The sequence below is a fragment of the Calidris pugnax genome, unplaced genomic scaffold, assembly GCF_001431845.1.
Source record: "Calidris pugnax isolate Ruff unplaced genomic scaffold, ASM143184v1 scaffold219, whole genome shotgun sequence".
Lineage (NCBI taxonomy): Eukaryota > Metazoa > Chordata > Aves > Charadriiformes > Scolopacidae > Calidris > Calidris pugnax.
Genome location: NW_015094507.1, coordinates 12,193,820 through 12,210,581, shown reverse-complemented (window position 1 = coordinate 12,210,581; position 16,762 = coordinate 12,193,820). Strand labels below are relative to the sequence as shown.

Below are 16,762 nucleotides of genomic sequence, written 5' to 3'. Positions count from 1 at the left end.
CTGCCAAGGTCCCTCTGTATGACTGTACAATCATCTGATCTGTCAACCACTCCTCCCAGTTTTGTACCATCTGCAAACTTGCTGAGGGTGCACTCTGTCTCCTGACAGAAGATGACCATGACTGTACAAAGGTAATTGAGAAAGACTTCACAATGACCCTGGCCAGATCCCTCAGGACTTCTGGGTGAGTCTCATCAGATTGTATTGACTTGTATTATGCTCAGTTTGTTTGCATGTTCCCTAATCCAACTTTCTTCCACCAAGTGCTGTTTGCCTTCTCTGGACTTTCCCATTTGTTTCAGGGGCCTGGGATTCCTGAAAGCCAGTGCTAACAATAAAGGCTGAAGCAAAGAAGGCATTAAGTACCTCAGTCTTTTACAAATCCTTTGTCATCAGGTCCCCTGCCCCATTTAGCAGTGGTTTTCCCCAGTTTTCCTTTTGCAATACACTCATGGAAGCCTTTCTTGTTGCCCTTCAGATGCACTCCTGGGTGTTGGATTACCTAACCCTGTCTCTTCATGCTCAAACAGCAACTACAATCCTCCCGGGTCACCTGCTCCTGCACCCGCCTCTGGCATGTCTCCTCCTCACGTCCTGCAGGCCTCCTGCCACTCTCATTTGACTTCCTGCTCACCAGGATGAACCACCCTCGAGCTTGCAGGCATCAACTACGAATAACAAATTCAAGGAGCACAAGAGACTCCTAAAGTCTGCAAGCCTTTGAGTTTTCCATCCAGATTAAAAAATGCTTAAGTAGCTTACTAAACTCATTAGTATCATATCCTCATTAAGTGATTTATAAAGGAGTGTGGAAAACACTGCGGTAACGTGCTATTTGATCTGTTTTCAACACCACAGCATTTGGTTAATAATCCTACATATTAGAAACACCCTTACACACAATACACTTTCTGAAGCACGTTAAGCGAACACTTTAATTTCTGCATAAAAGATTGCAACTCCAGAATCGTGCTGCATGACACAAACGCATTAAGCTAACTGAACTTATTACAGCTAAAATATTGGACCTACAAAATTTACATATTAGCACACAACTGAATTAAAAGTCTTCGTAACTTTCTACTATATTAAGAACTCACTTCTCTCCCCCTTGCCCCAGTACAAATGTTACATTGATTTGGTAACCCTGATCTGTTTTGAGGGGCGGAGTAAGTAGTGAATAGAACTTGGCAAGTACACAACTACATAAGATGGGCTGTGTAAAACACTGTAAAGCAAGATCAAATAAGTGGAAGGAGCAGCAAAGAAATCTTGTGCTTCGCACTATGCCTTTGACATAAAGTAAAATCTGGTTTTTGATGCCACTGTCTGAAGTATTTTCTTAAATGACAAAGACACTCTTAAAACCAGCACAAATGAAAACTGGTGTCTGTGAAGACCCAAGAAATAGGCTTAATCCACTACTGAATCTTATGTAAATTAACCACTTAACTTTGAGGTCTCTAAATACTACAGCTGACTAGCCAATATGTGAGAGTCTACACAAAGCTATTCAATTCTTTCTGTGCTCAGCATCCACAAGACTGATTGATATACCCATATATGTATATATATCTCCCACTGGAGTGCCATAAAAGGAATAGAAAGCTCACTGGCAGCTGCCCCACAGAGCTGCCCCAGCACTCTACTGCACAAGTGGGAGGGCAATTTAGCAGCTCCAACCAGGCTTCCTCTCAACATAATTTAAATTTGCATGTTATTCTACTTTCAGAAAAACTTCGGCATCATTAGTATCTGTTGTATTGAACTAACAGATGCAATAATCTAAGAGCAATCTTCTACATATACAAATTTGAAAAGTGTTTACTAATTCAATTTTTTTAATCCTAGTGCAATACTTTTGACATCTAATTTCATATTCACTTCTACCACAATGAATTGAGATGAATCACTGATAAACAATGATTCATAAACAATGAAACATTGATAAACAATGTTTTTTACTTCTATAAAAACATAAGCAGTGAACAAATTTTAACATCATAAATCACATGCATTTTCAGTCTAGGATTTTAAATAATAAATGGGCAGAATATCCTCAATAAACTTCTATGCACTTCAAAGAATGATTTGAAATTTTTTAGCAAGCACTTCTTAAAATATTTTGAATTACATATTTGCAGTTAATTTTGTAACAAGAATAAGCAGCAAAATTCATTTAAGATATTCACTGGAATGTTTTTAAACTAGATCTTACGTTTTCAATAAATAACTTAACTAGTTCTCTTGTATGTCTGAAATTTCCAGTTGAAAAATCAAGAAATCTACTTGATTCACCTGCAGGTGACACTGTTGGTCTTAGCCATACAACCAAAGAGCAATAGCATTCCTCTCAACAGATTCAGTTGCAGTCTGGATCAATGGTGTATCCAAAATACAATTATTTTTCTTATATTTGTACACTAGTACTTTTAAAGTTCCACTATACTATCAAACCTCTGCAGAGACAGTGATTAATGGCAAGTCCTTCAAGTACAGATATATTAAAACTGAGTTTATTCTGATAAAGCTTAAAGTAAATGAAAAAATGTGTGTACTCGAGAGGAAAAACAGAACATATACTTATAGCAAGGGCTCTTCATCCAAATTGAATATTTGTATATTTTCATTTAAGTGCTGAAGTACAACACCGAAGAGTTACATAAGTTCATTGAAAAAAGAATTCCCTACCAAAGAAAGGGAAAAAAAAAAAAGTAAAAACACTCAAAACTTTGTTTTCAAAAAGATTTGGAAAAACTTGTAGGAAATGGAGCTAAGTCAGGCATGAACATAATTACTTCCAGTAAAAGGGAACACACAACCAAGAATGCAATTACAAAAACCCCCTTATATCCTTACACACCTTATGTAGTTAAAGTACAGAGCACATAGAACATTTTTTTGTCCTGTTGTTCAAAATTACTGTAATTTTATCTGGCATCATTTCAACTACATTTTACTGCTAAAACAAAAATTAACTCCCATCTTCCAACCCAATCTAAACAGAGATTTTAGCCAAGTGAGTCATACCAAAGAATGCCAGTCAATTACACATTTTATCAGAGTATGTGGCATTTGATTATTAAACAAAAGTAGGTTACTGAAAATCTGTACTAAAATTCTAAACATTATGCACTAACAGCAAGTAAGTTTGCATGTTGTATAATAAACCCCTATATCTGTCCATTTGAAAAATAAATTATTTCAAATAAAATGTAAATTAATGTCTTAGAGTAGCGATTCTAATTTCTGAAGAATGGAAGCCTGATTTTAGTAAATCAAAATGGATTCTATCATAAATCTAGAAATTAATTTAGGTCACAGGCAGCACCTCCAGTTCCTAGTAAAGTACTACTATTTTTTATTCAAACTGCTACTGTTTGATCATGTGTAAGTACTTTTTCCTCCCTGGCAAAATCTTAGCTGTCATAGGCACATTTATTAATGAAAGAGCAGTAAATCAGAAGGTCTTCCAACAATCCCACTAGGGTATTGGAAACCTGATGCCAAAAAAAAAGAAGTACAATGCCGAATGCACAGATCAGTAACATCAGTTCAAGAAAGCAATGCAGTCGTCCCAGAAACAAAAACAACAGAAGGAACACAGACAATTCAACTAAGCAACAAGCTTATTACCTGAACCCGCTGAAAAGTTATCCAGAAACCACTTATACAAGCAAACATTTATTTGTTTCCTAATAATTTTCATCATCAAAGACAACAACGAGTCCTACGCAGAAAGTCACAGAGTTGACTGCCTTTATTTCTGAGGGTTAAAGAATTCAAAGAACTAATGTTACAGGCCCCAAACTGCTTCTCTGTTTAACATCAATTTTTTTTCACCTGCTTTACTGTTTCCCCAAGTTGGTGTAAGGAATAAAGCAAGCTGTGGGAAAGCCATACAATTCATAAAAATGTTACCCATGAAAAAACTCCTTCCTTGTCTTTAAAGGGTCAAGAAATAGCACTATAATGCTAACAAATTAAAAACTTGTTTCTGAGGGGAGCTTTATGGGCACAGTGAGGTTACAGAAGTGATCCCAACCTGGAAGGGAGAGGGCTCCAAGTTTTTTCTCCAGTTTCAGATTCTAGTCAATGCAGGTTCAACCAATTCAGATAATGTCTTCATTTCCCTTTTGTTACTCTCTATTTTGGATCTCTGAAGAGGGTACTTTTAGAAAAATGACTAGCTTTTTTTCCTTCTGCCCATCCATCAAAAGCTTTTGAGATTCCACTTTCTCCCTCCAAAAATCAAGGAAAATGAATTCAGCCCAGCCCAAGGACCTGTGTGTTGCTGTTCAACAGGCTGCTATCATCTGGGAGTCTACTCTGTTTACTGGTGAAGAGACTGACAACAGCAGACCCTTAAATAACACTATTTAAAATATTTAGACACAATACAGTAGATATTTGCATGTGTACAAAGGCACGTCCCTTCTGATTTTATTTTAACAGTCTTACTTTCAGAACTTAAATAATTTAAGAAATACAGAACATTTACAGAAAAAAAGTAAGACTGAAAGGCATGTAACAGTCTGTGGAGTCCTATCAAGTCTCACTGCCTCAAAGAGATGTTGGATAGTGGTTTTTTTTTTTTAACATAATTTGTCCTGAAGATAGCATTAAAAATGAAGGAGGGAGCAAGACTTTATTTTTCAGACTGTGAAGACTTCTGAAATGGAGGAAATCCACATGGAGATGACAGTGTGAAATAGAGATGACTTTGGGATACAGAAATCCCACTATATAAAAAGATTTTGATCTTTCTTGACTTAGCCATAAACCTTAGCAAGCATTTCTGTTCTAAATATTTTGGGATATTTCTCTTGTTTGAAAGGTAAGATTTTTACCTCATTTAAAGGAAGGAAGAGTCTCATTTTAAATAGTGCATAACTTTGAAAATTCAGAAGAAAGGAAATAGTCTTTCAGTGAGATTGTATTACTGAGAAATATTCTAGAAGTTTTCTCGGAAAGAGAGAGACATGTCCTTTCCTCTTCTTTGTATTAGATTTTGATGTCCTCTTGGTAAATTTTCTCTCTCAGTCCAAATTCTGATGAAAAGAGACTATTCTGCTCCTGAAGCCATGAGTGTGCATTGAATTCAGCACTACTTTTCATTCTAGGCATACCAGAAGAGGGAATATTAACCAGGCTCAGCTCTTCTTTTGAAATGAACAATTTGAAAAGAGGAGGGCTCTTCTTTATCTGTGAGATTTATAATCTCTGGAACACTTCTGATGATCACTTCATGACAGCTATCTTTTAGTTCCAAAAGAAATTGGTAGGTTTTATTGCATCTAATATGTCCAAAGTTTCTAGAGCAAAGAACCACTCTACCTCAGAAGAAAACAGACTGGTGTCTAAAGTCATCAGTAATACAGGCGTTTTCAACAACTCCAAGTAAAAAGACAATGGCATGTAATTGGGGATGAAGGCTGCTTACAGAGGACTAGTACCAGAGTAAGCGCCTACAGGGATGGACAAAATATACTGGAGAAGGAAAAAGAGATTAGACAGGGATGAAGCATCAAGAGATGGGAAAATAAAATATTATTATCTTTTTCAAAGGCATTTTAGATAGCATAGTCTATGTAATTTTTCAACGTAAGCACTTCATATAGGTTTCACAAGACGCTATGGTAATACAAATGGGATAACAATTGACAATGTCAATCTAAAGAATAAAAGTGGTGTTCTACATGTTATTTCTGTTCAAAGGCAGTACAATATCATACCCTGAGAATTGTTATTAAGGGAGAAGAGCTGTTAATATTCTGAATTAAAAATATTCATAATTCTTAATCACCATATTGAAACATATTTGTATGAGTATGTTGACATGCATGGTAAGATGACATTACACACTATATATGTACATTCAGCTTCTAACAGTGGGCTTTATGTATGCATGAAATGGAAAGCACATATAGAGCAGAATATCACAGCATATAATGCACTAAAAATTAACAAAATTTATGTGTTTACATTTCCTTAGGAAAAGAAAAGTAGCAGGAATCAAGTTCACTATTTGCTTTTACCTAGAAGCATCTCAGTACCTTATTAAAAGTGCAGGAAATGAGAAATAGCGTATCAGAAAAAGAAAGCTGTAGATGAAACATAAGGCACCTCAAGTTTATAGCCCTCTTTTGCTTCAAATAGTTTCAGACTTGATTAGTTTTATATTGCAGATAAGAACTTAAGAAAAAAGCATTATTCCATTTTATTAGTATCAGATTCCAATAGGGAACAAAGCCTTCATGACTTAATATCAGAGTCTATCAGCTGACAGAATCTATCAGAGTGATCATCCATATTACTCAAAGGTCCTGATGCCATTTGCCGTTCTCAGAACTACTTGCCCTATTCAGCTCTGATGCTTTTGTGGTCTCTGCTTCACTTCTCACTTCTGCCAAGCCATCACAAGTACAATTAATCAGCAAATCTTCAAGATGTCAAAATACATTCAGTCCTTCAGGCTATTTCCTCTCCTCAAGAAAAGCATTCTGTTCAGTAATCAGACAAATGTATTTGCCAATGCAAATGTAGCTCACACAAATTCTCTTTTCATTTGCAACACTAGTGTTTTCAAAAACACTATTAGTACCATTGTATTACTCATGCTATTCAATAAGAATTGCCCTTTTCTTCTAAATACTCTGATTTCCAGTATAAATGGCTAGCTAAAGTTGAAAAAAACCTAGCTAATAAAATTTGCAGTAAGCTAATAAAACATCTCTCTTGGATTTAAAATACCAAAAGTAGAATTTCAATGAAAACAATAACTTTATTTAAAAGAAATTCCAAAACTAAACCTAACTGTGGTGGGTTGACCTTGGTGGCTGACAGATGCCCACCTAGTCACTCTCTTACTTCCCCTCCTCAACTAAACGCGAGGAGAAAATAACATGGAAAAGCTCATGGATTGAGATAAAGACTGGGAGGTCATTTACCAATTATTGTCATGGGGAAAACAGACTTGACTTGGGGAAAATTAATTTGATTGATTGCAAATTAAAAATAGTGTACAAGAGTGAGGAAACAGACAAAACATAAAAACCCCTTCCTCCTAGCCCTCCTTCTTCCCAGGCTCAACTTCACTGCTTTGTCACCAACTCTTTTACATCCCATGGGATGGGGAACAGGGGTTACAGCCAGTCCATAACCCTTCACCTCTGCTGTTCCTCCCTCACACTTTTCCCCCACTCCAGTGTGGGGTCTTCTCCCACTGGACAGTCCTTCACAAACTGCTCCAACATGGGTCATTTCCATGGGCTGCAGCTCCTGCCAGGATAAAACCTGCTCCAATTTAAGTCCCTCTCCACAAGCCACAGTTCCTGCCAGGAGCCTGCTGCTGCATGGGCTCTCCATGGGCCACAGTTTCCTCTAAGGCACCATCCATCTGCAGCGGTGTGGGGTCCTCCCAGGACTGCAGTGCAGATACCTGCTCCACCACGGCCTCTTCCATAGGTTGCTCCATCCCCTGGAGCACCACCTCCCATCCTTCTGCTTGGACCTTGTTGTCTGCTGGGCTGTTTCTCAGACTTTTTTCCTCACTCCTCTCTCTCTCTCTCAACTGCTGCACAGTGGTTTTGCCCTGTCCTAACTATGCTTTCACAGAGTTGCCATCAGCCTGGCTCAAAGGCTCAGCTGTGCCCTGTGGTGGGTCCACTGACACTGGCTGGAAACTGCTGTGTCCAGCACCTGCAGCCCCCCACTGCCATGCACCTGGCCACAGACACCCCAAAAGCACAACTTGCTTATAAGGTGATGAAAAGACACTCCTCAGTTATTGGTAGGCTTTTTTTTCATAATTGAGATCCTGTAAATCATTCATATTTTTAAGCTACTCAACATGTTCGGCAGTTGGCAAATGAAAGTGATATCACTTCTCAAATCTAAAGTGTTGAAGGATGGTTTCTTAGAAAAATGTTAAGATAGTTTTGACATAAACTGTGAGCAACATTAAGAATCAACTCTGAAAGCAATGTGATTTTGGCTTACACAGGCTAACGAGCAGAGAACAAATATGACAGCTAGCTGCCCATTTTCTAACAATGAAAGCCAGGTTTAGCAGGACTTCCTTCACCACCACCCACCACCCCTTTTTTGTATTTATTTTTCAAACTGAACTGCATGGATAAAAAGCCTAATATTTCCCTTCATGCCTCTGCATATTTCATTGATGTACGGCACTACGGTAAACAAATTTAAGCTTTAAATTTGATTTATTTGAACACCTGAGAAGTTTTCAGAGTTGTGAAATTACAAAAGTTTATGAAGGAGGCAGTTTAAAAAAAAATAAAAATGGGTGAATGCTACTCTAGGTTTCTCAATTCCTATCTGCATTAAGGAAACAAGTTTAGAAGCACTTTAGGTTCAACGCAGACGAAGGTCAGATACGCAATTTGATTCTGATACCCCTTTAATTTTTTATCAATTTTTAATCAAATCCATGATGGAAAAAAGACAGAGGTATCTGGAGGCCTGCAGAAACCTAAAAGTTTTGGAAATGTTTCTGTGAAGGCTGGTAGGGCCATGTTGACAGGCACAGCCTTGCACTTCAGTAAATGTCTTTTTGTGTACTTGAAGTACTTTAGTGCTATGTATACAGTACAGAAAGTCCAATAATATATTTCAAATGAATAGCCTTGATATCTGTAAAATCAGTTTCTTGATAAACAAGAACAATAACACGAGTGGAAAAACCATAAATCTATATTCCAAGAGTTACCAAAAAAAGTATGCAATAGTTCAGAAGGGGCAGAATCAGGACTATTCACACAATAATAGTTTGATTCATTTTCCCATGATATTTATTTAAAAGACAATACATTTCCTCCTCCTGCTTTCTCAATCCCTTTAACTCCAAGAATATGAGAAGGAAGGAACAGAGATATATAGAGGTTTATAGGTTGAGGAAATTAGCCTGCAATGAAAATTTGACCAGATTTGTTTTCAACTACTACATAATTTTAGCAACATAGAAAGCACTGATAATCTGGCCTTAACACCAAGACATATCTGTAGTGAGTAACGCTCATTACAGGCTGGCAGCTTTCAAGGCAAAGCAAGAGACATAGGACCAATAAAAGGAGTTTGGCTTATATCCGCAGGTCTGAGGCACAAAATAAAGCAAAAACATGATAGAAAATGTATTTAAACTTTAAAATGTCAGTCTCACTTATATGCACTCATTTGAATTAGGATACTAATGTACCAAACATTAAAGAGAAATTATCTTCTTCATGTTTTTTGATGTCCACTACCTTTAAAAGTTATTAATTTTTATGGCCAGAAGGCATTTCTGCAACTCCCTAGAGGCTACCACTGTTTTGTACAAGTTAAGGCATCGTGCTAATCATCAGCTTAAAATACACTGTGCCCTGTTCAGGGCAGTGACTTCAGGCTTGATTACATTATAAATCTAATACTGCTCCAATCCCTGTTGTATTCTCCAAACTTTCACAAGACAACTATTACTACTATGTTTATTACAAACACAAGGTCAAAGATAATTGATGTGAAAGCTCACAAGTTGATTGTTAAGTTGTCTTATATCATTTTCTAGACTGTATAAAGCAAATACTGAGTTGCTAGCTATATATATGTACACTCGAAAAATTCCCTAAAGACAATCACCCAAAATAATCCATTGTCTTCTAACAAAACACTTCATATTATCTCGAATGTTACCCACCAAAATATGCAATTTATTACTTACGAACATTTTCTATTTAAACATTGACATACCAAAAACGACTTACCAAACAATAGATTATGACTAAAGTATAATTAATATCATTGTGGTTTAAGTGATGTCTAAGCATCAGAGTTTCCTAGATAATAGTATGTCAGTATATGAACCTGCTTAGATAATAGGAGGTCATTATACAAACATTCTTAGAATAGAGCCGATATTTTTTTCTATCAACTGTAGGGAAATAAACTTCCTTAGATTGTTTTTAATGAGGAAAAAAAAGTGAAAACTTAACATATCTTTATTTTGAGTATGAAAAAGCTTTAAAAATGTAAGATAAACTCTCTACAAGAACCAGTACAATAGCTAAAGTAATTTACTTTTGTAACAAGTTTATTTTCTTCTGTTCCCACATTCAGTGAAGCACTTATTTATGTACAAATTATTTGGTAATGGATCTATTCAGTCTGAAACATTAAGCGACAAGTCAAATACTTACACTTACTCCTTTTCACAAAAACATGAAGGCAAATTGTGTCTTACAGCCTTAACATGCATTCCACATCTTACACTTAGATACAGAGTAGCTGTGGCTTTCACTGCACAAGATGTGGGGAGAAGGTTAGAAGACTGACTGAAGAGTCAACAAAACAATTATTTTCATTTTTCTTTTTAAGGTAATTTCATTATTGGTAAAATCAGAAATAACTTGTTTCAAAAGCTTGGCTTCTAAAGTACGTGTTGGAACCACAGTCCTGTTAATGAATATTCAAAGTAGAATATGGAACAACAAGGAAGCAAACTCATCTAAAGCATGATACCATAAATGAATGAAGCAGCAAGAGATATGGCTGCCTTCTGGATGAATATAAGTGACAGCATAGAAAGCACAGAGGAAGTTATTTTTCAAAAACTGTGCTACTGAACATTTTAATGGGAAGATCTTTTTAAAACATTTAAAAGACTTTATTCCATCATAAAAGGAATGAAAATTTAAATTACTCATTACTTTTTTTTTTTTTGGGGGGGGGGGGATAGCATTTTCATCTTTTCAAAATATTTGCAGAAAAAAATAACAAAGGCAGACCCCACCATATATTAAGGGTGGATTCCTGAGAAGCCAGACAGTTAGTAATTTGTCAGATAAATCAATTTTTCCTCATCAGAATAAGCATAACAGACGCATATAATAAACTTACAAAACACACGTATTTAAATGCACACAGGCAAAGTATGAAGGATGGAAAGGAAGGAGAAAATAATCAGGTTTGTCACTGAAGTGCTACTTCTAACTAATACCTGACAATCACTTCATTTTTACGTCTTTCATTGTGACTGATTTGATTCACCTAAGGATGAAAATGAAGATGGTGAAAACCTAACTGCTCAAAGAAGAGGCAGAAGACAACTGTCACAGAAGATTTATATCAGGCCTTCTCTTTCTAGAAGAATCAGCTGAGATCTTTTGAAACAGTGAGCCAACCTGAAATGCTTGCACCTGCTTCAGCTGATGATCCTGCCTTTTATCCCCCACACCACGTATACTGTCCCTGGGTATTTAAATAGTGCTCACACATCCACCTGTTGTAATGTTCACTGTTACAGGAAAACCGCGTTTTTGTTAAACACAAGCTTTACACTAGTAAAGGCTAGAAAGCAGGGTAGTGATTGGCAAAGCAACTCTGAAACTATAAATAAAGCAGTAACACATATCAGAGTATTCCTGTCTGAGAAATACAGTAGAGAGGCTGACAATTAAAATAAAATTTTTAAGCAAGAATCAATTTAATATAGGGTAAAAAACAATGAGAGGAACTTGCTTGGACGAGGTGGTTTAAGTGCACAGTTGATGAAAGAAAGCTCATGTTTTTTTCACAGGAAACAATATAAGCAAAGAGCAATAAGCAAGATGGAGCACAAATAAGTGCCCTTTCCTTAGTTTCTAATAAGGCTACATATCTCCTGTGCGCTTTGATAAGCAGGGATAAAGCAAAGCCCACTGCTGGGCTCCAGAGTCTGCAAGAGCAGCAGCAGCAGCAATTACATCGGTAACTCCTGGATTGGTGTTATTTCTCCTCTGCACCTCCTACAATTCCCATTAATTATAAGGAAAGACTGATTAGCTACAACAAGAAAAAGAAAACAAAAAAAATGAGTATTTCAGAGTGACAGAATTTTTGGGCTTTATGTACTTGTCTCTTTAATCTTTTCAATGTTTTTAAGAGCAAAGAAGCAAAATTAGGGCCTCCCCTTGCTGCTTTTTGATCTTTATACATCAATCTACTTTAGCCTCTTCCCCAAATGAAAATGAAGAATTATGCTACTAATGGTATTTTGGCCTAAAGTAAAAAAGCATGATGAAGCACAAAGTCCTTCTACACTTAAGTTACTATGTTGCTCTAAATTAATACAAACTTTGTATGTATTAATAATTTCCCATTGCTAGAGTAATAAAATTTCGACTTTGTAAACCATTTTCCATACACATTTCTTAATAATGCCTGAAATTGCTTGGTTTTTCTTTTGTTACTTCTTTACTGGATGTAAGCAGAGTTCTACTAATGAGGTGAGATTTTATGAATTTTGTTGCAAACTGGGACAGCAAGAGAAAATAGTGCTTTTCCGTTCTACATTCATCCAGTTCATCAAACTTTGTAGTTTAATTCAGAGCAGGCTTTTCCACTGTCACTTCAGTTCTGCCAGCAATTACACACGCTCTCTCGCTATTAGAACTCTGACCTACTTGATTATGTGCCCTAGCTGAAAAGTATTGTGAAAACAGGAGGTAATTTTAAATGATAATTTGGTCTATGTAAATAATTTCAATGACTAAAAAGTCCCTATTGGAAAGTTTTTGTTTTGTAACCCCAAATTTAGGCAGGCAGTGTTGCAAAGTAATTCTGATAAGGTACTGGTGATTCTGCTGTTACTCATTGATATTGCTTCAGTATTTATTGGTTATCACAGCATTGTGACTGTGTCAATAAGGAGGCATACATGTCTTCTAATAAAGATTGTTATCCAGGACTTCGTACTAGATTCCTGCAGTGGTCATCTTTAGTATTGATTGCACATGGCTGACTTGTCATGTGAAGAGTTTTCTCTAGTCTTACCATAAAAATGTAAAATTCATCAAAGCTAAGACTGGCAAAATATAACTCTCCTGAATCAATAATTACTGGAACTTACATTTATCAATGTTCACATTGACAATACAATCAAGTCTTATTCTGTCTCTTGGGCCAGGTAGGAGGAGGAAGGGTAATTACAATGAACTTTATGTAAGAACAGATGCAAAAGCATCTCAGTATTTTGGAAAAATGACATTTCATTGACACAAACAATATTTGCCTGAAATAAACATGACAAGAAGTATCTCCTAAACCAGAAAAATTCCTGTGCCATCTATGCAATACATTTCTATAAATGCTAAAATGTTTAATCAAGCAATTGCACACACAAACATCCAACACTTGGGTTATAATCCTGAAAAGGTAGGGGCACAACCCACTAAGGTTTACCAGCTGAAACTCAGGTAAGACTTTATACAGAGTTTATATGGAAGTGGGGTGCTGTAGCAATAAGACTAAATGGGAGAAACCAAAAAGTTCAATGAGCCCATTGCTTAAGATATTTCTGATGTATTAGTTTTAATCACTTTGAACTGAAAGTCACATTTTAGAAGGCAACCAATGTAATTACAGACTCAGTAAGAACGTTTCAGCTGCTTCAACACCTTTACAAGAATGTTTTAAAAAAAGACTAGTGTACTGACGAAGAGATAGGAATACACACACAGAGAGCAGTATTTGAGAATATTAAGCATACCTGTGTTCGCAGAATTTCGCCTTTCGACAGTTGCATATCACCAGTCAACTCTTTCACAGTAATGCCTAGTGGTTCCAGACGCTTGCTGAAGTAATTTGTCATTTCAGCTGCCAGAGCCTTCATAGGAGCAACGTACACAATCTGCACCAAAAGGACACTCGCTTGATAAATGAGCAAACCCCACAATGTCGTTTGTTTCATGGCAACCATTACAAATCACAATTTATTGTGAAATATGATGCCAGGCACTTACAGTGAAAAATCTTAATAGTGATATATGAAAAGTAGTTATCTTTGTCGGATAAGTGTGCAGCTGTTTAAAGGACAATGGATTTTGTTTATACAGCCTCATCACTTTGAAAATTGGTTCTGCATCAAAGGTAAATGCATTTTCATAGCTTTTAACTCACATAATAAGATTTTTAGAACACAAATAAGAATAGCTTTAACAGTAATGAAGTAAATCAAAACTAGCCTTATCTTTGACTTGGAAAAAGCCTTGAAGACTTCCTGATTTCATGTTCCATATATAACGGGTTTTACCTCACAAGTTAAAAAGCTGTTACTTGGTCATTAAACTCCTACCTTAAACTCATCCTTTTTGATAACGCCCTGCTGGACATGCTGTCGAATTTCATGAAGGACTGTCAGCATGGCAATGTTAGTCTTCCCAGCTCCAGTGGGGGCACAGATGAGCATGTTCTCATTTGTGTTGTAGGCAGTCTCGAAAACTATAGACTGGATTCGGTTCAGTCTTTTCATGCCTTTAAAAGCAAGTTGTCCAATCTGTTAAAACAAACAACACACATATTTGGGGTTTTTCATATATATGTGTGTGTGCATGTGTGTATATATACATAAATAATAAAAAATAGAACACATGATAACAAAACTTAGGATACCTGCTGCAATAGATTTATTATCCCAAGATTTTTATTCTGAGGGTACCACCCCCACCCACCCTTCAAATATTGAATCCATAAGGAAAACAAAATATAGCAGGATAACATCTCTTAAAATCAATCAAATCTTTAGCTGCAAGCTATTTCAGCATTTAATTTGTTTTTAATAAAGATTGATATAAATAAATATATAAATAAATACGTAAACTAATATACAGTAAAATAACAAGCTTTTAATAATTAAGCTTCAGTAAAACAGCAACAGTCAGATTGGAAGATAACACATCTTTAGGTCGACAAACTATGACTACTCTAATAAAGGAAGAGGCAGCAACAGACAGGAACCCGCTGAAGAAACAGATGATTAAAAACTATATTTATGATTAATTTTGTGCAATAAAGTTTAATTATGCAAACACACACACAAATTCAGTAACAACCTTCTCTTTGCTCCTCGTTGATGGAGGAAATCTCCATCATGCAATTGTTAATATTCAGACCTTTCTCCCACAATATTTACCACAAACTGCAGCCTCCAAAAAAACCATAAACTTGTATGTATAGTTCCAAATAAACCTAGGGAATGTTTTCAGAAATTAAATTACATAGCTAATATAGGCATATATAGTTATTATAGCTTAATGCTGGTTAAATCTTATAAAGTACCAATCACCAACTACAAAAATATTTATTTTGTTCCTATTGGTCTCTCTGAAAAATAAGATCTTCACCAAGAAAGAACTGCTGTAGATAGTTACAATGCCTGCACTTGAAGATTCTAAAATTTTTGTTGCTTTTTCCTTAGTTACTTTTCCACAGACACTTAAAAGATACTGCATAACAGAACTATTTGCTTTCTACAGATTAAATTACTGCACTGCCTCTACTAATAATCATGAAAACTATCTTACTGATATTTTTGATGATTATAATTTTTATTTTAATTGCAGGAAACCACAAAAGTACAAATTCACTGTAAAGAATAGTCCTGAAAGTACCTTCTAAAGATCTCCCTTTCCATTATTCTGGGTGCTTTAGTTAATTCACGGTCATTTGCTGTGGTAATAGTCTCTCCAATACTAATAATATTCTTTCCGATCCCAAGCAAATTATTTGAGCAAGACCCAATTTATTACTACCTCAAGTAATGCAAGCTTAGGAACGAGAGCTTTATCAGTTACTCAAACCAACTATTTAACTTTGTGACAAACAGCACTAGGTCCATCATTTCGCTACAGCTCCTTGGTAGTAGCCTCATGTGAGAGGCTGAGATGCAAATTACAAATTTAGGCTAATACACCATTTTCACAATACATGACAATGGTCTACTCTTCAATGTAGAGGAACTATGTACTTCATGACTTAATAAACTGCAGTTTTATTCTAGAGGACCTAAACTGTTAGAAACCAACATTCCTTTATATAGAAGTCAATGAAAATGCTATTGCACACTATTTCTTTTTGAAGATGTTCTTTTCAATTTAAAAGTACTTAAGACTAAGTACTAAGACTAAGTCTTAGACTAAATCTTAGCAAAGCTTTCAGGTTGAAAATTTCTCAAGCAACATTGAGAAAACAAGTTTCATTCAAGTCATGGATTGCATTTGTATTTATAGGATCAACACATTTCAAATACATTCAAATATCTATTCTAAACTGTTTAGTGTCTTTGGTGAAGGAAAAAAAAAAGGTATCTAATGCAGGTACTTTCAGTACTTTTCATAAAGTTTCTTCAATTTTTTTAAGATTTTCAAGAATTTCAAGATTGCAACACTTTTTACATTATTAATATTCTTTCATAGTTTATTCTGCTTCTAAGATTGCAGGGGGAAAGCTTATTTGTTTTGCACCAAGTTTTGTATACATAATGTTTACTTGGTGTATCATCTTCAAAATTCATTTCATCTTCATGAATGAGACCATTATAAAGTGCTAATGGGTTTCCTGGAGACCTGCTGATTACATTAGTGCTATCAGGGTTCAATCAGCTATTTTTATGGGCTCCTCAGTCATTTTAGGTTTCTAATTTGCCTGTTACTTCACTCTGAGATTTCTCGACAGACCTTTGAAAACAGTTATATTTTTCCTTTTCCTTCTCATTCCATCTAATTGGTTTTAGAAGCTATTATAAACACTGTAAAGTTCACACTGCTAAACACTGTTTACAATGTTTATAATAAAAGATCTATGGAGAGAACTCACAAGCACAACCAGTGATTACAGAATCAAACTAACAAAACTCTACATTGCACAATATATACGTTATTTAAAGAAGCTTTTTTTTTTGTAAACAAAAGTAGAAACATAGTTTGTAAATAAAGTCAGGTATAAGCAT

The 16,762-nt window shown here is 35.6% G+C and overlaps 1 protein-coding gene across 3 annotated transcripts in view; it reads right to left on the bottom strand.

Moving 5' to 3' along the window:
- Nucleotides 1–16,762, bottom strand: part of ASCC3 (activating signal cointegrator 1 complex subunit 3) — a 257,319-nt gene that overhangs the window by 176,661 nt on the left and 63,896 nt on the right. For all 3 annotated transcript variants that reach the window (XM_014964733.1, XM_014964734.1, XM_014964735.1), the window contains exons 9-10: nucleotides 14,111–14,311; nucleotides 13,526–13,666 (exon numbers count right to left, since the gene is read on the bottom strand). In XM_014964733.1, the coding sequence (XP_014820219.1) occupies nucleotides 13,526–13,666; nucleotides 14,111–14,311 (342 nt within the window). The remainder of the gene's footprint in view (nucleotides 1–13,525; nucleotides 13,667–14,110; nucleotides 14,312–16,762) is intronic.